Source organism: Acipenser ruthenus, chromosome 5, assembly GCF_902713425.1.
Source record: "Acipenser ruthenus chromosome 5, fAciRut3.2 maternal haplotype, whole genome shotgun sequence".
Classification (NCBI taxonomy): domain Eukaryota; kingdom Metazoa; phylum Chordata; class Actinopteri; order Acipenseriformes; family Acipenseridae; genus Acipenser; species Acipenser ruthenus.
Window position 1 is genome coordinate 34983339 of NC_081193.1, and position 24614 is coordinate 35007952.

Consider the following 24614-nt stretch of genomic DNA (forward strand, 5'->3'; position numbering starts at 1 on the left):
GGTTCCAGACCCTCGTAATTCTCTGTGTAAAAAAGTGTCTGCTATTTTCTGTTCTGAATGCCCCTTTATCTAATCTCCATTTGTGACCCCTGGTCCTTGTTTCTTTTTTCAGGTCGAAAAAGTCCCCTGGGTCGACATTGTCAATACCTATTGACAATGGTGATAGAAGGGCAGCTTCACTACCAAGATACCATATCAGTGCCAGTGTATATAATCTATTGTCCATGTCTAGCAATGTCCAAGGCTATTCAGTGTTCTGATTATGTTTTTTGTGTTTTGTGTTATTCTTACCAGAACAGTCAATAAACTACTGCAGTTCTTTTAAACAGCAGCTATACAAATACAGAGCAAAAACTCCTCATAAATTTTAGTTTGGAAAGATTATTTTGGAATATGAAAATATTTGGATTTAATAGTTTTAGACAGTAAATGTTTTGGTTGTCATGTTCTAGTAATATTTTTGGCTGCCCTACAGTACGAGCTGTATTGCAAATAGCCATGACTGTGTTGTAATCTGAAGGTGTCAAGGATTGCTTGTACACTGAATGAGATTAAACCATACCAGCAGTGCAGCCATAGTGATTCCAGCCTTTCTAAATCAGTAAATGGAGACCAAAAGGCTATTTAATTAGTAGAAGTTCAGCACACATACAGAGAATATAGAATATAGAATATACATAAAGAGTATAAAAGGGTTAGGCATAGGATGATTGCTGTCATTACCAATAAGTCAATATGGGAAAAAGTAAAGAGCTATCTGAAGATCTTAGGCAGAAAATTCTTTGTCATAAAGCTGGAATGGATTTCCAAGCACTTGAGTATCCCAATTTCAACTATTGTTTCTATTATTAATAAGTACAAGACTCATGGTACTGTCACAACGCTCCCTTGGTTTGGAAGAAAGAGGGTTCTTTCACCAAGAACAAGTAGAAGAATTGTGAGGAAGGTTAATAACAATCCGAGACTGAAAGATATTCAAAGTGAATTGGCTGCAAGTGGGACTGGGGTTTCCATTTGAACCATAGGTCGAGTATTGCATGGTGAAGGTCTCAAAGGTCGCAGGCCAACGTCATATTAGGAAAACGTCACACGGACAATCGCTTAACCTGTCAAAACCCCAGCCCCTCACAGGCAATTTCCGCCTGGGGGGCTGTGCCCTTAAATAAATCACAATATCTTCCAAAGTATAGACAGCACATGCATGGTTCAGGGCTTGAATTCAAGGTAACCCCTTGGGCATCAAGACTAAAACCTCAGGTGTGATAAAAGTCTTACTCAGTACCACACTGGAAGGAGATATCCAGAAAAAATACATAAAAAAACAATAAACGCTTTTCATTTTTTTATGTTCTATAGTCATTTTTTCAACTTGTAGCGTATGAAAAGAGCCAGATTTTTTTCCAGTGCTTCACCAACATGTCTACTATTCTGGGTAAAAATTTGGAACTGTTTGAACAAAGGGATCGAATTCTACAGGAGTTTTTACAAAGCTAAGCCCAAGGGTCCCAAAACCTCTCCAAAAATAAACATTGTGTAAATCTTTATGTCCAGTGATACACTAAGTTCTAAAAGGGATGTTAACTTCTGGGACCTCACATGCTATCCATTGCCACATGCATTAGCCTTTGTAAGGCTTTTTTTTTTTTTTTTCCCTTATCTCATTCAAGAGGTGGGCGTGTTTGTTTGCACATCGATTACTCTGTGATGGATTGGGCTACAAACAAAGTAAAGGTATGAATGGAAAGCTTCTGACCTCCCCTACAACATGATCAGGGAGACTTCACCGTCATCAAGGTTGTAAGACCAGAGCAGCAAAACGCAAGCTAGTCGATCACATTTGTTTTGGAAGCATGGGGGTACTAGACAGATTGCGAATGGGATATCTCAGCGGTGAAATGACGGATTCGAAAAATTCCTTCGCGGTTTGACGGTAGGAAAACAACGATTTTGATATTCATCAGCTTTTTTTCTCTTTTGCTTTTGTAATAATAATACAAATGAGTTATGAATTATAATGTTTACGTGCAGTTCCGTGTTCCGCCCGCGGGACTAAGTTTGCAATAAACGACATTTGAATAATGGATATGAGTTCTTGTCAAAGGTTTTGTGGAGCGATGAAACACAAATCGAGCAATTTGGTCATGTTGATAGTCGTTACGTTTGGAGAAAGTCTGGTGAGGCACACAAGGAAAAGAACACCATACCTACTGTCAAGCATGGAGGTGGCAATATCCTTCTATGGGGCCGTTTTTCCTCTAATGGCACAGGAAATTTAGTTCCAATACATGGTCAAATGGATTTCATAGCATACCAAAAGATATTGGCCAATCATCTGAAACCCTCTGCTACAAAACTTGGTTTAAAGCGCAACTGGATGTTCCAACACAACAACAATCTAAAGCACACATCAAAATCTACTTCAGAATGGTTAAAGAAGAACAAAATCAAGGTTCTGGAATGGCCTAATCAAAGTCCCGATCTACATCTGATTGAGAATCTTTGGTATGAGTTGAAGAAGGCTGTGCACAAGAGAAGTCCTCGGAATTTGAATGAACTGGAACAATTCTGCATTGAAGAATGGCCAAAAATCACTAAAGAGTCAACTAGCTATTAATTTGATTTTCCTTGTCAGGGTATTAATAGTTTTGAATTGGCATTTTTGGAGTAAAGAAATAGCTGAAATAAATAATTTTAGACACACACACACACACACATATCTATCTATATAGAGTGACCAAGATGGCCTTATAGAGGTTCGTGCCCCTATAGAAACGTGATCCAGAAACTGAAACTTGATTTTTCAGAGCTTTATTTGTGTGCTTTTATTTAAAACAACAAAATAATTACAAAACAAACAAAACAAAACAAAACAAAATAAAACACCTAGCTCTTCTGAGCACTTACTATACATTTATGCAGAATTCCTGACTAACGTGCAGGACAGCTAAGCTGTTTACCTGGCACAAACACACAGTTTTACAAACAAACGATTCCCACAGTACCTTTTCACACAGAATACAACACACAGTCGGGCTCTTCACACAGCAGCAGCCCCAAATGAACTAACTCAGGGGTTTATACGCCCCAGAGACACAGGTATAGGCAGCTGGCTTTAATTCAATAATAATGAGGCCAACTGCCAAAACAATAAAAACAATTACCAATTGATAATTAAACAATTAACACAAATTACACAATTTAGGCTTTCAACCCTGTCCCTTCCACAAAATACACATATTTACACTTGCAGGGCCCATGCTCTGCCACTATATATATATATATATATATATATATATATATATATATATATATATATATATATATATATATATATATATATATATACTGCCTGCACACTATACCAGAATTTCAAATGCAGTGTGTATTTATTATACAGTACAGCAATACAGCCATAGTGATGGCAACGTTGCTAAATCAGTAAATGGAAAAGTTTAGCATGTAGACATTAAGCACCATAAAGATAACTAGAGTCTGGGGTGTTTTTGTTTGACACTTTAAAAGATTTGCCTAGTATTTCTGGAAGCTTGTCAATGTAAAAGAACAGGCGCCAAGTGATGATGAATTATACAGAATGACTTTCAGAGACATTGATAAATTGGGCCTGCCTAGGAGCTGCTGTTGGTAACACTTTTATTTAGTTTCTATCTTTTCCACTATATTAAACACAGTAAATTGACAATTGATAGAACTGCAGACAAACATACACCACTGATGCATGGCTGTCATTGCTGCAACATAAGATACATTGGTTGCATACATTTGTTCCACAGAAAGGTGAAATTCTGCCGGTACTCACCAATACTCTGTACCGGGACTTATTTGATCTGCTTTTCATACAGTTGTGTATTTCACACAGCCCCCTAGCGTTCCGTTAGAAAGCAGTCTCGTCACAGAAACTAAACAATCATTAAAATATTCTCGAAATGAACCAATGGCAATGGATGATCTAACAGTCAGTTCTGCTGTTGATTCTCATACCACTACAAAACTACTGAGCATTCAACGATTCATAAAGTTAGAATTTTGACTTCAGCAAGCAGATCACTGCAGTATATACTGGTAGCTTACATGTAGGTTACAATCAGTGCAGCCTATAGCTGCCTGGGAGGCAAGTTCCAGTCAGTGCAGTCTATAGCTGCCTGGAATGTAGGTGTCAGTCAGTCAGTGCAGTCCATAGCTGCCTGGAATGCAGGTGTCAGTCAGTCAGTGCAGTCCATAGCTGCAGGTGTAAGTCAGTCAGTGCAGTCCATAGCTGCAGGTGTAAGTGAGTCAGTGCAGTCTATAGCTGCCTGGAAGGCAGGTGTCAGTGCAGTACACAGCTGCCTGACAGGCAGGTCTGTTAGATTTTTTTTTCTGAGGTGGGGTGGGGGGGGGGGGGGGGGGATTCTCGAGCTGCTTGGAATGTCATAGCATTAATACTTGGCTTATTTTCAGAGAAATGCCACCCAGAAAAAAGAACTGTGTCACGTGGTAAGTAGAGAGAATAGTTAATTCTCCTAAAAGTTTTTGTTTTTATGTACAGACTATTTCATAGAACTGTTGTGGTAAATTAATTCACCTAAATGTATATTAATTATATTGTGTATAATTTCAGTTAAAAAAATAACTGTTTCCTCTTCTCACATTGTCTTTACAGTAGGTCATGAAAATATTGCTATTCTACTGTAGTAGGAGCATCATCTTTTGAAAACTCACATCCTAATGTTGCAGAAGAACCAGCACCATCACTAAATTCCAGAAGACATATTTGTAACCTGTGTACTTCCTCCATTACCCCTCTGTCAACATTATCTCAGTCTATTCTTCCACTACCACAGTCATCTGTTTCCTAGAATCCCAATAATCACACTCAGTCATTGCAGGATGATATTTCGTGCCGCAGAATCACACAAATTGCAAACAGCTCAACACCATTTCCTGAAAACCCTGATGTGTTTGCAGAGGTTGGAAGCCTACTCAGCACTTTCTTTCACCAAAAACAGAAAAGGTAATTAAGTAGTATGATTTTGAATTGGGCTGTTGTTGTAGTAATATGTACTTGTTCGCTAGGACAATGGCTCCCAAATTGGGTTCAAATGAACAGGCCATGGGGTCCTTAAAGTTTATTTTCACCCAGGAAAAATAGTGTGTTAGAATCAAAATCCTTGCTCTGTAATCACAAGATGTACAGTTTCTAAAATAATAGTGTTTCTATTTGGTTCAAATACTTAATATTAACTAATTTAAATGTGCTTTCTATAGATGTTTTAGAAGCAGTCTTCTTTTCCTTAGCAATAAGATGCCAGGCGTTACCTGACTGTTCAGGTCTCCCCTGCTACCTCCATGCCAGAGAAGGAGGCTGCGTCCCAGGAGGCCACTATAGTGAGCGTGTCTTCCAATACTGCCCCAACTACCGGAGGGTACGGTAGTTGGGGCAGTATTGGAGCTGGGACTGCGGCTGGAACCGCAAGTGCCTGTCGAGACAGGCGCTTCAGGACCTGGGCCACCTGAGCCTTCAGGTCCATAATGTCCCTGGCCTGTTTAGAATGCTTCACCCTTCTCGCCTGCGGGGATGGGGAGCAAATAACCTGCTGTTAGAAGGTTCATTCGCTAGCCAGGAGTTCAAAGGTAGTTTTAAACCTTTGAATGTTAATCAGGCATCATTCAATCACTGTGTTTTTTTTGTTAACAGAAACTGTTTGACAATGTGCGAATACTATGAATCACGCATTAAATGTCACTCACATGCAAAATGCAATCGTTTGATTTGTATAATGCATATTACTTAACAAAAGTTATTGTATAATTAAAATCCACTTCAAAATCGTTATACATAGCATCTCTATGGCGCCGCTGCCGTGCATTGGATCAATAAGCTACTAACAACCAAACGAGCAAGATGGGCCGAATGGTCTCCTCTTGTTTGTAAACTTTCTTATGTTCTTATGATGTATCATGGAGGCACAGCCAATCTCTGTGGTCACTTGACAAGCGTAATTTCATATATTATTATTATTATTATTATTATTATTATTATTATTATTATTATTATTATTATTATTAACAATACTATTAGTAGTAGTAGTAAAATGTGACTGACCACCTGCTTGGAACGGTCACTGGTAAATAAAGCTTTGTTTTGCCTGTCCGCTGCTTATCTGTGAATATCGCAACCAGCATTAATTACGTGTAAATAAACAACGTGTATTTTTATTAAAATTATAAAAATATGATCACTGTTCTATATAACGTATTTTTAAACTACATGTGAATGTTTTATTCCATTTATATGGGTTACCTGTAAAATAATAGGAATTTCAATCAAATATAAACAAGTCGCTATGGTGATATCACCAGTAAATTATGCAAATTAGTACCATTGAAGGTTTGGTAATGTGTTCCAAGCCTTCGAAGGTCAAAATGTACCCTTCGTTGCAGGTCTACTGCTTTCCTATTTAAGAGTAGATAAAAACAAGAAAAAAGTTGCACTTAAGAAGGTAGAGGAGGCGATTGGCATTACACCAGGTCCAACAGGTGGTAAATTTTGAGATAAGGACATAATGACTTCAGGTTAGTAATGTATACCCAGTGCTATTTATTTAGCATTTCAGTGCCACCATAGTAATACACTATATTTCAGATGTATTACTTGTGTATATCATCAGACAGGTCAATCAATTTTGTTACCTTTAAGTAAAAATGATTGTTTTAGTTTTTTTAATGTGGAGGACTGGAATATATTTTATTTTGACTTCCTGAGGAAAATAAGATTACTTAAGAGGCTATGGTTTGAGTTAAGGATAAAAGTAACAGATGTAGGATACTGTGATGGGAAATCATGCCTTAAAAGGATTATTTTTTCCTTTTGTCTACAGGGGAATCTAAGTCTGGTGACCATAATCACAGCACTAAGGCATGTGTTCATAAGTACCATGTTTACATGCACAAGTAGCTGTATTAACATGGGGGCCCAGCTAAGACCTAAATGTCTTATTTAACTTGTGGTTTTTGTTTATTTTACCATGATAACCCTTTTAGTATGTCACATATTTTTATAGCTGATCCTTATAACATTTGGGCACACACACATTATCTTCATGGAAATTTTGAAATATCGGCTTTTTTTTTTGATATTCCACCATCACAATCTCTATGGGAATCACCTGATTCAATAAATAAAAAATAAACACCCCTACTGGTTTTTGGATATGTACCAGTAGCTTGGTCACATAATACATGGTGTAATAGAAACTTATGAAATATCATGAGTGCTGGTCTGACCCCATCAGATTTATATTTCACATACATCAAGGTGCTATGTGCTTAAACAAACAGTATACACCACTTAAACTCTCCAATCATCTATTTAAGATTTTTTAAATGTTTTCCTTACTTAAAGGGAAAACCTCAGGACTGCAACTGAGAACAGAAAGGAGCACTCTGAAGAATTTGATAAAGCAACCCACCGACTGGGATTTCAGATGCTTAATGTGTATTCATCTGTACTTGAACAATGTATATCTGCACAGATAGAAAAATGTAATGGAGAATACCACTTAAACTTGGTGTTCAGATTTATGTAACTTCATTTTTTTTAATGGAAATATGTACAATTAAAATAATTCATACTGTAATTTCAGTTGCTCTTACATAGCTTTTAACATATCTAAATGGCACTTTGGGTTGTGTTTATGATTTTGCTCTACACACAAACCCTCTACTAACACTGGAAGAAACCTCTTGTCAGAACACTTAGAAAAGTATTTTCTTTGGTCTCTCAGAAGATGCAGCATATAAATGATCTTGTTCACTTTTCACAGGGGGTGTACGATTTTTGAAAAAAAGAAACTTGTTGTCCAAAGGACAAAATGCTAGAAAAATCTACTTGTCCGTCTTAAAAATCTACTTGCCCCCTCCCCGTTGCACAAAACACACACACAAAAAGTAGAATATAACTTGTAGGATTTGGGTTTTATTTAACAGTGAACACAATCAATCAGTTAGTGATTAAGAGGGGTGGATCTAGCCTTGTAGCTTGACAGGTTCATTAAATTATTCAAGATACACAAAAAGTTACCTGTGACCCCACCTGTGGACTACACTGACTAACACCTGCAGCTATGGACTGCACTGACTGGCACCTGCAGCTATGGACTGCACTGACTGGCACCTGCAGCTATGGACTGCACTGACTGGCACCTGCAGCTATGGACTGCACTGACTGGCACCTGCAGCTATGGACTGCACTGACTGGCACCTGCAGCTATGGACTGCACTGACTGGCACCTGCAGCTATGGACTGCACTGACTGGCACCTGCAGCTATGGACTGCACTGACTAGCACCTGCAGCTATGGACTGCACTGACTGGCACCTGCAGCTATGGACTGCACTGACTGACACCTGCAGCTATGGACTGCACTGACTGGCACCTGCAGCTATGGACTGCACTGACTGGCACCTGCAGCTATGGACTGCACTGACTAGCACCTGAAGCTATGGACTGCACTGACTGGCACCTGCAGCTATGGACTGCACTGACTGGCACCTGCAACTATGGACTGCACTGACTGGCACCTGCAGCTATGGACTGCACTGACTGGCACCTACAGCTATGGACTGCACTGACTGACACCTGCAGCTATGGACTGCACTGACTGGCACCTGCAGCTATGGACTGCACTGACTGGCACCTGCAGCTATGGACTGCACTGAATGAAACCTGCCTTCCAGGCAGCTATGGATTGCACTGACACCTGCCTGGAAGTCAGCTATGGTCTACACTGACTGTAACCTACATGTAGTATACTGTATACAGCAATAGTCTGTTTGCTGAAGTCTACGTTCAAACTTCTTTATGAAGCGTTAAATGCTCAGTATTTTTGTAGTGGTATGACAATCAACAGCAGAACTGACTGTTATGCAATGTCCTTAATCTTATGCAATTTACTTAGCCTTAACCATGTAACTACAAAAACAGTGAACGTGCATTTCTCGAAAATCCCTTTTTTTAACTTTTTGTTCTAAACACAATGCATTTTAAATATATTGGTTTAATTTAAGGACAGTGCTAGAGGTTATTATATGAAAACAAATACAAATCTAACTTTAAATATACTTGTTTATAAATATCTGCTGTAAGTACATTGGTTCGGGCTTAAAACAATACTGTTAGCGCCCTTACTTAACGTTTATAACTTTAAACGATCCAACTTCTAACTATCCGGCGGGCTTTCAAACTCCAGTAGAGAGAAGAAATGACGTCGATGTAATGTAGGAGTGGGAGGGCGGGCTTAGACCTCAGTAAAAGCAAAGCTATTGGGTGCGTTCATGTAGATCATTCTGCGCAGTTTCTGTGCAGAATTTGACCAATTTAGCCAATGATCTTCTAAGAAATATCTCCATGAACGCACCCATTGGCTCAGATTCTGCACATAATCTGCGCAGAATGATCTCCGTGAACGCACCCATTCAATACTCGACTCCGCTGGTTTTCAATGGAAACTTCCGTCTCACTGCACGCAAAGCATTGTGTTATATAATGAGAGCTCGGCAGAATTTTTTCAGTGGAGAATAAATGGAGGCGTAAGAAATGTTTTCGCCATGTTATAAAAAAGCATCAAACTTTTGAAGTAGATTTCACTTTTGAACAAGGCCCTTTTAAAAAAACGTCAACATTAGCAAATTATGACAATACGAAATTATTATGAAAAATCCTACTTTCTGAGCATTGTCCCGTTCGGTGGCGCATGCGCAGAAACGTCGCTCTAAGAAGGGACGACTGCATATGGTTTTGATTGATAATGACAGATTATGAATATACAGATCATACAGTGACCCCCATCTACATTGTGCCATTATCTCGTCAAATATGCAATTTGTATGTTTTGCAAAAATAAATGCAATAATACATGTTGACAAAAATGTAATACTTTTATTGTACGGTATTAATTTAACACACACATTACAATATATATTTTTAATAAAACAAAAATAAGCATATTCATCATTTAACAGTCCGGTATCACCGGTTACTTTAGAAATACATAACATTACAACAAAATATTATCAAGACACAGCAATATAGTGCAGTAAACAAACTACCGGTAGCTACTTGGACAAAGTAAAAACAAAAGGTAATGTGCATTCGTATATTTGTTATAAAATGATTTCACAAGCAATTAACATACACAAAAATAGTAATAAAATATATCTGATATGACATAGCTTTTAAATTTCCCGTTACCAGCTTCAGAAAGCTATCAATAGATATTATCAGCGATGACGTGCGATCAGCCGTAACTGTATTTACTGCGCATGCGCCGCGGAAAAGGGCAGCGCTCAGAAAATAGCATTTTTATAATAATAATTACGTATTGCCATAATTTGCTAATGTTGCCGTTTCCGTCAAAAGACCTTGGGCATACACCGATACATTTTTTTAACAAGGCGAATACCTGCATAAACCAGTAAAATTACTTAAGCCTCCATTGACTCGCCATAGAAAAAATTCTGCCAAGCTCTCTGTATATACCACAATGCTTTGCGCGCAGTGAGAAGGAACTAAAAACTACTAAAGCCGGAGTTGAGTATATAGAATATCTTTGGTAAAAGTTTTGCGCTTTTGTTGTTATCTGCCTGTGAGGTGGGGCTGCCTGACAGGCGCTTTTTGGTTGCAAACTTATGCCTCTTGCCATCGATTAATCTTCTCACGTGAGTCCTACCTGCCAGTTTCCGATTCCGTATCGACAACAGAAAGCATCTACTACCAGCATATGGCATGTATGCTTCTCTGATAAAATTAGTCTGTGTCGATGTTACTGTTAGTTGTTAAGTTAACCGAGTCTCATCAAAATCAAAATACAGGACAGGTTGCAGTGCTGCAGATAATCAGATTTAAAAACGTCAGTACAAATCGCTCTTGTTTACAACAAGAAGTAGAAATGTCACAAACAAGTTGTGTTTTACGTCCATACCGGTATTTTTGTACTGCAGGAAAAGGCATGGAACAATTTCTTGTTCAAGAAGTCATTTCCAAACTGGCAGCTTTTGATGTGAGTATCGAAGTTGCTAAAGACATTTAAAATAATCAGAAATAAATAATCTATCGTGTAACTTATGCCGCTTGGTGCTGTCTGCATTGCATTGCTTTTCAGTCTGTATTTGTGGCTTGAGGTTACAGTAAAATGACAAATTCACTCAGTTAAATCTGTTTACGTTTTTACAGATGCCAGATAGCTATTGATTTAGTTGGTCCTGTATTCATTAAGGGAGCGTCTTCTGCTCCTGCTCCAATACCATTTCTAACTTAATCAAACTCACCTTATTACTGCAAATTGAGTGTACCGGTAACTATGTTAAGTTTGTAGGTTGTAAGGTTCAGAGTCTGTGAATTAAAACGCTTCAATTGTCTGCTGTAATTATGTGTGTAATTACATTAAATTGAAATGCTGGATTTTAACACTGCATTAAAAATTAACATTAAAGTAACCTTTAATTATCTAAAAGCATTTTACACTGAAAGGAAAACTGATGTTTTGTTAAAGGATACGTAACCCTTGCAAACACCAGCAATATATAATTACATTACAGCACAGAGCTATCAGAAACAACCTTAATGGGCTGATTTGTTTTGCAGCCTTTTTCTCTTGTCAGACAAGTCATAACCTGGTCATACAATTGATGTAGCTTCACAACGCCTACTATAATTTACCATACATGTCTTTTAGGTGGAACATGTACAAGGCAAAGTCTTCTTCACAACCAGTGCAAATGTGAAAAAGTTGCAAGGACTGAAATCAGCTGAAAGGTTATTTCTACTGTTGAAGAAAGAGCCTCCCATGAATGTGCCATGGAATACAGGTATACATTTTTTTTTTTTTTATGTAATTCAAGTCCTAAATGCAATGTTAGCTATCCTTGGAGAGGCAGCTGTTAATTGCAACTGTAACAGTATTTATTTTGTATTATTTATGTTTATATTTATTAGTCAGTACCCATACCCACCCGGTATAAGGTGCCTTTGTTAGCCTGTAGTATTTTTGATATGTATTTGAGTTTAATATGGAGTAATTGACATTCCCATTGCAATACAGTATTATTTCTAAATGGTAATGCTAAAGCACACAATATGTCATATATGTTTTTAATCTCAGGAAAGGCTAAACACGTAATTCAGAAGAAAATAATTGGAGATGACAGAGTATGGATGGATACGCTTTCTACTTGGCAGATACTTCAGAGAGATTTAAATGACAATTCTTCATACAAAAGCAAGACCAAAAACAGCCAGAAGAGAAAATGGGAAGAGGAGGACAAGAAAGAGCATAATAAGAAAATGAACCTGGAGGGAGGATTAGTGGGAAGTCCATCACAAGTTGATCTTGAAAGAATCCCAGATCATCAGGAGAGCATTGAATTGGATTCAGGAATCTGTGGGGACGATGGGAAGAGTTCTCTGTGTGAAAAGGTCTCTCAGGAAGATGTTTCATTGAACCACAAAGAACCATCAGCATTGTTCAGAGTTTCTTGCCGCTGTAGTGGCAGTGTTGCTAAGAGATTTAACGCACAGGTAATAAACTGTTTAAATTAAAACCAGTCTATTTGTACACAAATTAGTTCCCATCATGTACAGGAAGGGAGGACTGGTGCACTTGAAAAGAAAGAAGGTAGTGTTTTAACTTGCCAACATTTATGTTCTCTTTATAGTATAATTACCAAAAGCTGTATTTTCATTCTTTTTTTAGGAGCTTGGACAAATTATTGGAACTGCTATAACTGAACAACTTGGATGGAAAGCAGAGCTGAGAGACCCAGATGTCGAGGTAATGTAGCAACATACGGCTAAGATGTGGTTATTGAGCTCCTCAAAATTCCATCATCTTCAAGTACCTGGTGTCTTCTTGACACTCCAGCCCATACAGTATGTATACAGCATCAAGGCACAGTTCTGTTGACTCTAGACCAGGAACCAGCGTTTTAGTGTCATTTAAATGGTTTGCTTTATCTTTTAAAATGCCTAACAATACACTCCAGTAAAGCTTTTGGGTTAAACATCACCATCAGATGCAGAAAACGGTATGCACCAGTTAACATAATAAAAAATATAAATTAAGATAATACTCTAAACCTTATATATAAGTACCTCCACTCAAACAAACTTTCCCTTGACAAAGGTATGTTAAACATGCTGAAATGTTAAAAGGGAAGTTGGCTCTTTTGAGCAAAACCTTTTATCTATCTAGCTATCATATATATATATATATATATATATATATATATATATATATATATATATATATATATATATATATATATACACACACACACACACACACACACATACACCACCCACTCGATATATAGCGGGTGTCGGGGGTCCAAAATAAATCCGCTATATATCAAGGGCCGCAATATAGCGAGAGACCCATAGAAAAACAACACTTTTTACACACTTTTTACATCTGCCAGCAGAGCGATCACATGACCTTAACACTGCCCTATTGTCAGAGCTCTCAATGTACATCCCGCCTACAGGTAGGCAATCTGTTATCTGATTTGTGAATTTCTGCTTTGATTGACAGTCCGCCAAGACTGCCTTGCTACACTTTATTTTTCTACAGTTACAGCTGCCGCCGGTGCCTGCAAGGGGCGATATAACGAGGGGTGGGTGTATTTGAATCAATCCTTAGACATTCTGGCGTGTGATTTGGTTAAAACCTCATCACATGACTAAACATAGATCCAGCTATGAACCCATGACAGGGCAAACTCCCTCAAATTGAGCTTCCTCTCCTCAAACAACAAAACAAAATGGCTGACAATTGCAAACACTAAAGTCATCATAAAAACTTTGTTTTCAGTGTTTTCTGACTTCCTAAAATTCAAAGAAATCCAACTTGCCGATGTAAACCAATACAACGCTCAGCAACTGAACGGACTCCTCTGTGCCGCAGTGAGAAAGCCAGACAGACAGTTCTACGCCAAAAAAGTTTAATATATCAAGACATATTTAGTACACAACCTTAACTCGCTTATTTTCTTGACTGATTCATAAAACAAATATGGCAGTCATATATTGCTTTCATGTTTCAGCACATATTATCTGATTAAATGAATAGGTCTAGTTTGTGAAACTCAGCTCTTCAGTTTCTAATTGTAAGCTTTTTTTTTTTTTTTTTCAGGTTAATGTACACCTAAGTGACGAGAACTGTGTTTTGGGGATCCCAGTTTTCAGGTTTGGGAAACATTTATAAGCTTCTGTATACCAATGTTAGTTTCATTCCCTTAGTCAGAAAAGAACATGTATACCTTTTAATACATTTTCTTTTCTGACTTATCCCTGGAAACCTGATGGTGATAAAGGATATCCTCACCAGAACACCTCACTTGAATTTGTCTGATTTTAATTAAACTGCACCTAGGCTTTTATGAGATGCTTTTCTGAATGCTGGGGGCATAGTTCATGGTCACCAACTTTATTATGACAGCAGCACCTGTAGTGTTATTTATATCTAGAGCCCTGTGTGTTTTGGAAGTACGAAATAAAATAAAATGCAACATATAAAACTATAAAAACGAAAAATCATTATAAAGCAAACATAGAATTACATTTTTAAATTGGGTGGTTTTATACAAAAAATATTTGCAATCATAGTTGCCAAGGCGTTTGTTTCTAAAATGCCTAAACCACGCATATCAATTAAAGAACATTGCAAAGAATTTGAGCATGAGGGGGTGTAGGCCTATGCAGCTGACGGTGGCAATAATAATGTGCAGATTTTGCAACTTTCGTCTGGAATGGGAGTCGAAAGATACCATCGTTAAGCATTAGCTGTTTATTCCTTTTGAGGAAAATATGGCTTGTTTGCTTGTATTTTGTATTAGTGTGCTAATTCTTTGCATTATTTCAAGTGGTGCAAACTTTGCACTGGGGCAAATGCTTTTTTGGTTTTAAATGGATTTGAATGAATGAATCTGCTTTGCTTTGTGTTTAAATACAGAGAAACTCCAAGCTTGTTGTACATTGGAGCCCTGCTTCAATGCAATGGGATTGATTTGAATGGGTAGATTGCTGTATGTGTAATTATTATGACAGCCCCACAATAGTAGAGCAGTATAAATATATATTTTTATTTTATCTTGTTGTATTTTTATCGAGCGCATCAGCATTTAATGAGAAATTATGATAGCTAAATTATTTTTCTGTGCTAGGTCTGTTTGTCAAAATGTAAAAAAATAAACGGATGTATATAGTTAAAACAGTTATATTTGAGTTATTTAATTAATGTGCATCTGTAATAAAATTAAATAAACATTTTTAGCGGATAAAAATAAAATGAAAAATTATAAAAAAAAATAACAAGAATTTCACTGGGCTCTATTATATCCCTGACAAGGGATGTATGTAACCTGCAAACTCTGTTTAGGGTCCTCATTCTGTTACACCCCACATGGTGAACCCCAAAACTGCCTTGATTTTGCACCACTGTTCACCAAACTTTTATCATACAATCCTAACCTCCAGTAGACGTTTTGGATTACTTTGGCCATAATCCAATAAAGTTGATTGTATACAAATTTTTTAACTTTTCAGGCTCTGTGTGATTATTGCTGTAGGCATGAAAAAAATATATATTATTGGATATTCAGTCATCTGTGCACTATAGTGTTGAGATCCTTCCGTCTGTCAAAGAGTTAAATAAGCACTAACCAAACATGCTGTTCCAGTGTATATCTAGTACTTCTGTGCCGTAACAAAACACAGTTCTTTAACAAAAGCTTCAACCTTAACTGACAGGAGAAGGCCCTTATTGTGCATCACGTAACAAAATCTAATATGCATTTATAGAACTAGACAAAACTATTCAATTAAGAGATGTGTACCTGGGTCCCCGAGTGGCTCATCCAGTTAAAGCGCTGCCGCTGGGAGCGCAGGATAAGTCACACAGCTTGGACGGTGCCAGTTCGCGTCCAGGCTGTGCAAAGAGGCCGAGCTTTGCTGGGGACCCCAAGGGGGGCGTCGCATTGGCTCTGACGCTCTCGGGGCGGGGGGTGGGAAACCGGCAGGGATTGCTTCCCATCATTGCACAACAGCGAACCCTACTGGTCAGACACCGAACACATTCAGCAGGGCTCGTCTGTTCTCCGGGATCGGTAGCCCGCCCACCTCTGCTCTCGATTGCTCAGTGTAAAAACGATTCTGGCTTTAGGCTTGTGAGATTGGAGGATGTTCACATGACCTCAGAACGCCGGTGCAGTGTGGGGACTCGCTGCGGTGAGGAGGGAAAAAAAACATAATCGAACACTCCAAATTGGGGGAAAAATAACTAAAAAATAATTGGTCACTCTAAATTTTAAAAAAAAAAAAAGAAAAGAGATGTGTACATTAAAACCAAATTATTCTTTATTCTTCAGGCTTCCTTTAGCTCATAGGACATATATTAAAACTACAGGACTTAGATCAACTATTGCGTGGGCTATGGTGTCTCTGGCTGATATCAAGGTATCAGTAACAACTCATACTTTCTTTAATATTGTTAGTATAAAGCTGAGGGAACACAAAGCCACTTTGTGGCTTGGAACTTGGTTTCAGGAGACAAGGTTTCAGTCCACTGCATGGCACACCAGGGGAGTTTGATAAAGCAAATGTGCCTCAAACTAGGTCTCCTGGAACCAGGTTTCAAGCTACTACTCTTGGAAAAGTGACTTTGTGTTCCCTCAGCTTCAGAAACATGCATATGCAGAGTTTTACTTGGTATCTTATAATACAGTGTTTGTTGTTATACAGGCTGGCACGACCTTGTTGGACCCAATGTGTGGGGTTGGCACCATTCTTTTAGAAGCAGCTGAAGATTGGCAGGTATGACTGATTGATGTAAAAGTAGTAAGTAGTACTGTGTCGTAAGTATGTTTACTTTGTCAGCACTTATCTGGCAAATTTCATACAGTATAAATGTTCATTATGAATAATTTAATTTTTTTTACCTCAAGCTCTGTACTACATTGAAGCCAGAGCAAAACCCTTTTTTTCTGAGAGGAATTAAGCTAGTAAAATACAGCTTGCACTAAGAAGGCGTTAATGTTGAGCACTGTGTGTCGTTCTAGTTTTATACTGTTAAAATCATTTAATTTACACTACCTGTCAAACGTTTTAGAACACCTACATTTTTCCAGTTTTTATTGAAATTTACTCAGTTTAATGTCTCAATGTACTCTGAAATTAAAGCATAGAGCAAATAAACAATTGGAGATAAAAAATATATCATGGAATCGTTTTGTTTAACAAAATTTAATCTAAATTTTTGACTCATCAAAGTAGCCACCTTTTGCAGATATAACAGCCGAACACACTCGGCTACAATGGAAATCAAATATTGTTTGGAAAGTTTGGTCAAATGTGTTGCACTTGTAGGTTGCTTTGCTTTCACCCTTCTGTCCAGTTCACCCAAACCAGCTCGATGGGGTTTAAGTCTGGAGACTGTGCTGGCCATTCCATGATTTGAAGCCTACCGTCTTGTTCTTTTCTTCTAAGGTAGTTCTGACATAGCCTGGAGGTATGTTTTGGGTCATTATCTTGCTGTAGGATGAACCCCTGACCAACTAGGTGTATACCAGAGGGTATTGCATGGCGCTGCAAAATGCTGTGGTAGCAGTTTTGGTTCAGGGTGCCACTCACTCTGTGCAAGTCGCCGACTCTGGATCCAGCAAAAGAGCCCCAGACCATCGCGCTTCCTCCATGTTTGACAGTTGGTGTCACACACCGAGGAACCATCCTTTTGCCTACTCGACGGCGTACAAAAACCCTGCGTGATGAACCAAAGATTTCAAATTTTGATTCATCGGTCCATAAGACCTTCTTCCAGTCTTCAGTAGTCCACTGGCGGTGCTTCATGGCCCAGGCAAGCCTCTTTTTCTTATTTTGCCATCTTAGCAATGGCTTTCTTACTGCCACTCGACCTGTCAAACCTGCAGCTCGAAGTCTTCTCTTCACAGTTGAAACTGAGACTTGCTTACTGCGACCAGTGTTAAGCTGTGCTTGAAGCTGTTGTCCTGTGAGCCGCCTATCACGCAAGCTGTTGACTCTCAGAAACTTGTCTTCTGATTCTGTTGTGGCTTTGGGTCTGCCAGACCTCTTCCTGTCAGAGTTTCCTCCAGTTTCCAAGTGCCTTTTGATGGTGTAGGAAACTGTACTCACTGACACCTTGGCTTTCTTTGCAATTTCTCTAAAGGAAAGACCTACACTTTTAAGGGTTATAATGGTCTGTCTGTCTTCCTTTGTTAATTGCCTTTTTCTCGCCATTATGAGAGCAATATACTACTTCCTGCAGTACAATATTGTCCAAATAATGCTTAAGAGGGTGTAGTAACACAGTCTGTTCCAACACTGCTTTTATACAGACAGAGGGTTTGTAAGTAATCAACAAAAGTTGGGACACCTGTAGGAATTGTTAGCATCAACTTTCAAGGCTTAATTTACTTCCATTGCTGCAGAACAGCTGTAAGTTGACCCATTACTTGTTCCCTGAAAAAGGCCTTTTTTGTATAACTCTGAAATGTACATTATTTTTAAGTTTTTGGTAACCTAATCTATTTTTTTTTAACCTCTGGCAGTTTACTGCTTACCTTTGTACCATTTCAGGTTATTCACTGGACTTGAACTGCTTAAATGTCAATAAAAACTGGAAAAATGGGGGTGTTCTAAAACTTTTGACCGGTAGTGTATATCCTGTTAGAATTTCATTTTATGTTGAATTTGACTTTATCTGCTATCTAGCAGGGTATAATCCTTTTAAACTACTTTAAATCGTTCTTATTTTCTTGCAGAGCTCAGCTAAAATTGTGCAGGATTTTTCTTCTTTCTGTATTTAAGATAAGGTTCCAAAGATAATGAAATTGAGAGCGAGGAGTGAATCCTGCAGTTTCAGCTGAGATCAGCTTCAACATGCACAGTATCTCTGTCTGACAAATAGACCTTCCTCTTTCCTCAAAAGTCAAACCGATTCTTATCCAGTTTAATTATATGAAGCTGTTTAAGCCGATGAAGGATGATCATATGATATATCACATACAAAACAGCCCAAGTTTGTTGCCCTCCCACTCTTTGGATGGGAGGAAGTAATTTGGTATCAGAAAGATACATTAGTGTGTATTGTTGTTGTTTTACTCAATTACAGGTATATATATATAATATAATATAATTTATTTATTTTATAACATTTTAGTTTTTTCAGTTGTGAATGTGATACTTTTCAAGTATAATGGGCAGGCATATCGGGTACTACAGTAAAAAAAAGATGGTGTTTCCAAGTTAATTAATTTTTGCGGTACAAGAGTTTACTACTTGTATGATATATCAGTCTTTCATAGCTAACTTCTTCACTTGTTGCCATTATATATTATTATCTTTACTATAGGTTTGGGACTCTTTTTTTTTGAGGGGGGAGTTGTTCATTGTGATCTCATGTTTACCACTTTGTGAAGCAATTCATTCAGGGAAAGCCAATAAGATTTGGCATCAAGTTCTGGTCCCTCTGTAATCCAGTAAGTTATAGCCTGAAGTTGTATTAAGGCAGAGAGCAGGAAGCAGAAGGTCACTCGGACCGTGTAAACATCTGCAGTAAAACACGGTACTGGCCAGTTGTTTGTCTCTGTCTGAATGGTGCTGTTGTAAATGCCAGCCTGTTGTATCAGCCGGTGGAAACTATACCCAATCTAGAATTTACTAGGCCATTGTTCTGTCACTTCTGGTGCTCCTCTGATTCTAAGAGCCAGAGCTGTTTGTGCCAGAAGAGAAAATGCAAACTGCAAGTGTATCTCAGGTGGTCTTCACATGTTTTGTGGATGGTCATACAAAATAAAGTTCATCACTGTTGAACGTCATTTTTGTGGTTTATAGAAAAAATACAAATGGGTACAGGTCATTATAAATATAGGTCTGTTTAAAAAAAAAAAAATCATAAAAAATATTCACTATTAATTATTTGACTCCACAGGGAACTATTACAAGATATATCCGATTTTAAAAAACAAGGTTATTGTTATTGTAAAGCTTTTTTTGCATGCAGACTTTGTTGATGTCTTCAAAAATATGTAAAATGGAAGTGTCTATGACCGTTTGATTTATGTTCAATTGTTAATCTGTTGAATGTTAAATTATTGTTATGCACTTTTTTAATTTACTTTTATATATTAAAAAAAAAAAAAATGTTATGTGAGATTTTATAACTGTGTTTTCTCCCATAATTTTCAGGGTGCGTTTTTTCTGGGGTTTGACATTAATGAATCACAACTGAAAAAAGCATACAATAATGTGCAGTTTGCAAATCTGACTGAGAAAATTGACCTAATCAGAGCATCAGTGATGGGTAAGATACAAATAGAATTGTTAATAGTCACTACCAGTTATATTCAGGACAACATGATTAACAAATTACATAACCATGTAAAATTTGGACTTGTTTGGTACTTGGCACTGCTTTGAAATTTGAATCCACATCTCTCACCAACCACCCTGGCGAGACCGGAAATCAGGTGGAGGTTAGGAAGAAGGAGGTAAACTCAAAGCATAGTAGAGACAGTAAAGAGAGTTTAAATGTACTTGGCTTGAATTTTTGGTAGCTGCCACTGGTAGAAGGTTGACATCAATAAGCGATACATCCTTAGGTCTTTTATCCAGTCTGCTTGACTTATGGTAATTTTCTCTGGATATTCACGAACTTGTCGAGTGATCTTTCCCACCCTGTACTATATAAATAAAGCAGATTATTTATTTTACACACTGTTTTATTTCACAGATATACCGCTCCCTTCAGCTAGTGTCGATGCAATAGTTTGCGACATTCCATTTGGGAGAAAATTCAACAGTGAAACCGATATGAGAACAATGCTGCCAGATATTCTAAAAGAAATGGAAAGGTAAATGGTTTTACTGTACATGAAGCTGCTACATACTGCCACGCTGTTGTTTTATATGTGATGGGAATATACTTTTGAAGCCATCAGTGCAAGTATTTCATATGTGCTGCTTTTTTTAACAGAAAAATGGAGTTTGAATTTTCTGACTGGCTGTTATTTTAAAATAGTGAACAGGTTCCTGACTAGATTTCTGGGGGTGCGTATCCCTGGCAACGAGGGTATGGTGGAGGGAGACATCAAACACTTTTTTATAGCTATATCTTTTTTAAAAAATTGTTAAGAACATTCTTTAACACCAGAACCTGTCAATCTTTATGTACACACATCACAATTACGATCGTATCTGTCTAGAGAACCGCTTATCCAGTGTTGATAAATTATAACAAGTTGGTGTGGATCATGATACTGATAGCTATTTACTGTTGTGGTGCCGTGTATGTGTCTAACATATTTGTTTACCTTACTGTTACCTGTTTTTTAGGGTGCTTTGTGTTGGCGGGAACCTCGTGCTGCTGCTAAGTCCTCAGCTCTCCGTGCACTTGAAGAAGTATTTCAATAAAGAATGTAAGGCAGCCAATAATGCTATTTCATCTTCTGAGCACGCGGAAGACGCAGGGACTTCTTCTCAAAATACGAATGTGAAGATGGTTCCATTCACTAGAGAAGCCACACTAAAGGAAAATTCTTTGTCCAAGCAATTTGCTTCTTTAATACCAAATGGCACATACAGAGTAAGCCTTGGGGCAACTGATGCACTCATACACAGGTACAAAAAGGTTTCTATCTGAATATCTTTTTACAAACACTGTGCATGTACACAATTAGATGTGGTTAGCTATTCAATTGTAACATTATTCTGCAAATAAATATTTTTTACCATTCTTTTTAATTCTGTTAGATTGAGTCCTGTTTTTTCCCGACAAACATGTGCATTGACAGCAAGGGTTCTCTTTCTGTTGATATTTATTCACTTTGATTCAATTGAAGCCACAACACTATGTGTTTCTGTTCTGTGTTCGCTTGGTGTGCAGGGTACTATCAATAAAGTGCTAAAGAATGCCCTTTCCACTTTTCAGTTCAGTAGTATAAGTTGTTCTCTAGTTACATGTATAAATAAGAAAATGACCAGTGATTACAGACTGGTCATTGGCCAACATGGTCTTTAATTTATTCATAATGGGTGTATCCAGGATACTGAGTGTATTGAATATCCACTATAACTTGCTGAAATGCACTAAATAATTTACATTACTGCTGTTTTCCCATCATCGGATTATACCTGCTTAGTATGATTACCCCCCCCCCAGTTTGATAGTCCCTTCCTTCAAATCCATTTCATTCGCCCAGGTCTATAACTAGCTTTGTAATCGGCTTTTAAACCTGCTTGATCCCAGAACTCCTTTTCCATCCTGCGCCATGACGTACACAGTTCAGCAGCCCTTTCACTGCCAGTGGCAATGCAGTACTTCAGTCTGCTCGTTGGGATTGTTCCATGTGTTCTTTCGATTTGGATCAAGGATAACAAAACATGTTTTAACCCTTAGATACCAGAACACATGTAGGCACTATGAGTTTTTATAATAGATCTATCAAAATTCTATACTGGTCTGTTTCCTTACTTTTTTAAAAAGTGGGTGCTTGTGGATTTAGTGCTCATGAAAGGAGAGATACAATTGCATTGGCTACAGTGAGTGCACCTCACAATCCTAGCCTGTTTCCTGGGCCAAAGTGCGGTGGTTTTGGGATCTCCCATAACAGTACTGGTGTTTGCACTAAGTAAGTACTTTAATACCTAGATGGTTTCATTAGTTAAATTACAAACATGGTGGGAACAAAGAGCTAGAATAGTCCATCAATCAGAACTTTGATTGTAGTGCTGAAATATAGAGGGAGACTTTCACTTGTGTTTGATAAAGTGAGTGATCCATCAGTTCAATAAATCAGTTTGGTAATAATGTAATGCTGTTGTTTTTTAATATACTTATTACGTCGATATATCACTTAGGTCAGCCTTTTTTTTTTTTTTTTTTTTACAGGGTCGTTTCTACCTAACTACAATTTCTGTGATAGCAGATTTCATCTGCTTAAGTTATCTAAAATCACAACAACCTAGTAAATGTGTGTGGTGTTTTACAATACCACAGTTAAATGTGTCTGTGCACGGAATCCAGGCTTTTTTACCACTTCAGCATCTTAAAGAAGTGCTAACCAAGGGTTAAAAATGTATTTGCGCTTATTAGGCTTCCAGGCCACAGGCTGGGAAGCCTATTGTTAAAGCTGGGGTGATTATTATTATTATTATTATTATTATTATTATTATTATTTTTCTTTCCACTAGAGTTGCTCGAAAACTCACCAGATTCGGTAGCTTGGTAGATGCTTATGGGAAGATGGAAAATGCTAAAGAACATATGTAATAAGTCACATGGTTTGGCCGCCATATTGGATTGAAAAAACATTTTGACTAAATGTAAAAATGTGTCTTTCGAAAATGACGTATTGCAGAGTGCTGATATTTGGTATAGTTGAGGGATAGTCCAAGATTAACTGGTGTTCGTAAGAAGCTGATAGGTTGTGTGGTATAGCGGCCATGCTGCATGACGTCAAAATCACATGGTACAGACGTCATAATCACAAACTACAAAGATATTTTCCCAAACCGCTAGTCCGTTTGAAACAAATCCAATGGCACATATGATTGTACTGTGGTTGTCTTTAAAGGGTGTTAAAGGGAAGTAGCTACAATAAAAAAAAAACATGGCGGCCACATTGGATACATCACCAACATACAAAACTGGCTACTAAAACCTTTGTCTCTGAAATCACTAGTCAGATTGAACCAAAAATTGGCACACATGATCCTAGTGTGGTTGTCTTTAAAGATTGTTTAAGCGAAGTTGCTACAATAAAAAAACACGTCGGCCACGTTGGATGACATCATCAACATACAAAACTGGCTCATAACTCATAATAGAGTGCAGATAGGGTCATGGTTACTATGGAACACATATAGTAAGCCATCTATGCTTTATCAAAAAATGCCATTGCCCGTGACCTTTGACCTCTCCTAAAGGTCAAATGTAAAACTGCTTTATAACTCATAATAGAGTGAACATACGGTCATGGTTACTATGTAAAAATGCCATTCTGCACTATTTGCTGGTCTTCTTTTTCAATTCGAATTTCTTTTTGCCCATATAACCATTATCTTACTGGTGGTCACTTAAGCTAAATGGTGCATTGTGTGCAATATACACATTTTTTTTCTTTTAAAATCTTAATCACAAGTGAAAGCCAACCACTGCTAATTTGATTAATTTTATATCCTTATATTAGTTTTCAGCACAAACAAATCTGAAGGAGTTTACTGAACCTGCTTTAACTCTCGTCCTGTAAACTTTATTACATGATTATAGAAACGCAAGCTTGGACTATTTTCATTCATATAATGTCTCTTTGTAAAACATTATTATAGTAATGAATGCTTTTTTAGCTGTCTAAATTCTGATGAATCTCAGTCTAGTTGCCGTCCTTTGTGATGTGTACTTATGAGACTTTGAAGGGGTCTCTGATTCCGAAGGAGACCTTCCAACACCTTGTAGCCTCCATGTCTAGCTGTGTTTTGAAGAAAAATCTGAACTAGTTTTCTACTTGTGATAACTGCTGGAGTAAAACTGAAGTACTAGGGTGGTATGCCTT

General features: G+C 37.7%; 1 protein-coding gene across 6 annotated transcripts; it reads left to right on the top strand.

Annotated features, from left to right (window-relative positions):
* The first annotated feature begins 10309 nt into the window (after positions 1-10309).
* thumpd2 (THUMP domain containing 2) lies at positions 10310-21804 on the top strand. 6 transcript variants are annotated; one of them, XM_034003980.3, is made up of 11 exons: positions 10310-10712; positions 10995-11053; positions 11729-11861; positions 12155-12570; positions 12746-12823; positions 14183-14235; positions 16416-16503; positions 16789-16860; positions 20251-20365; positions 20795-20915; positions 21397-21804. In XM_034003980.3, the coding sequence occupies exons 2-11, from the start codon at positions 11003-11005 to the stop codon at positions 21701-21703; spliced, it is 1434 nt and encodes a 477-aa protein (XP_033859871.3). In that variant the 5' UTR covers positions 10310-10712; positions 10995-11002; the 3' UTR covers positions 21704-21804. The 6 variants fall into 6 exon arrangements, with proteins under 6 accessions (XP_033859871.3, XP_058880070.1, XP_058880073.1 ...); XM_059024087.1 differs by having other exon boundaries at positions 10310-11053; XM_059024090.1 differs by having other exon boundaries at positions 10310-11053; positions 12232-12570.
* The last annotated feature ends 2810 nt before the right edge of the window (positions 21805-24614 follow it).

Bases quoted from the DNA above. Each gene is read 5' to 3' on its own strand.
- thumpd2 (XM_059024087.1), top strand. From the start codon at position 10,814: ATGTTACTGTTAGTTGTTAAGTTAACCGAGTCTCATCAAAATCAAAAT. The intron at 12,571-12,745 runs GTAATAAACTGT...TTCTTTTTTTAG, and splicing joins CTAAGAGATTTAACGCACAG to GAGCTTGGACAAATTATTGG. The intron at 16,861-20,250 runs GTATGACTGATT...CATAATTTTCAG, and splicing joins AAGCAGCTGAAGATTGGCAG to GGTGCGTTTTTTCTGGGGTT.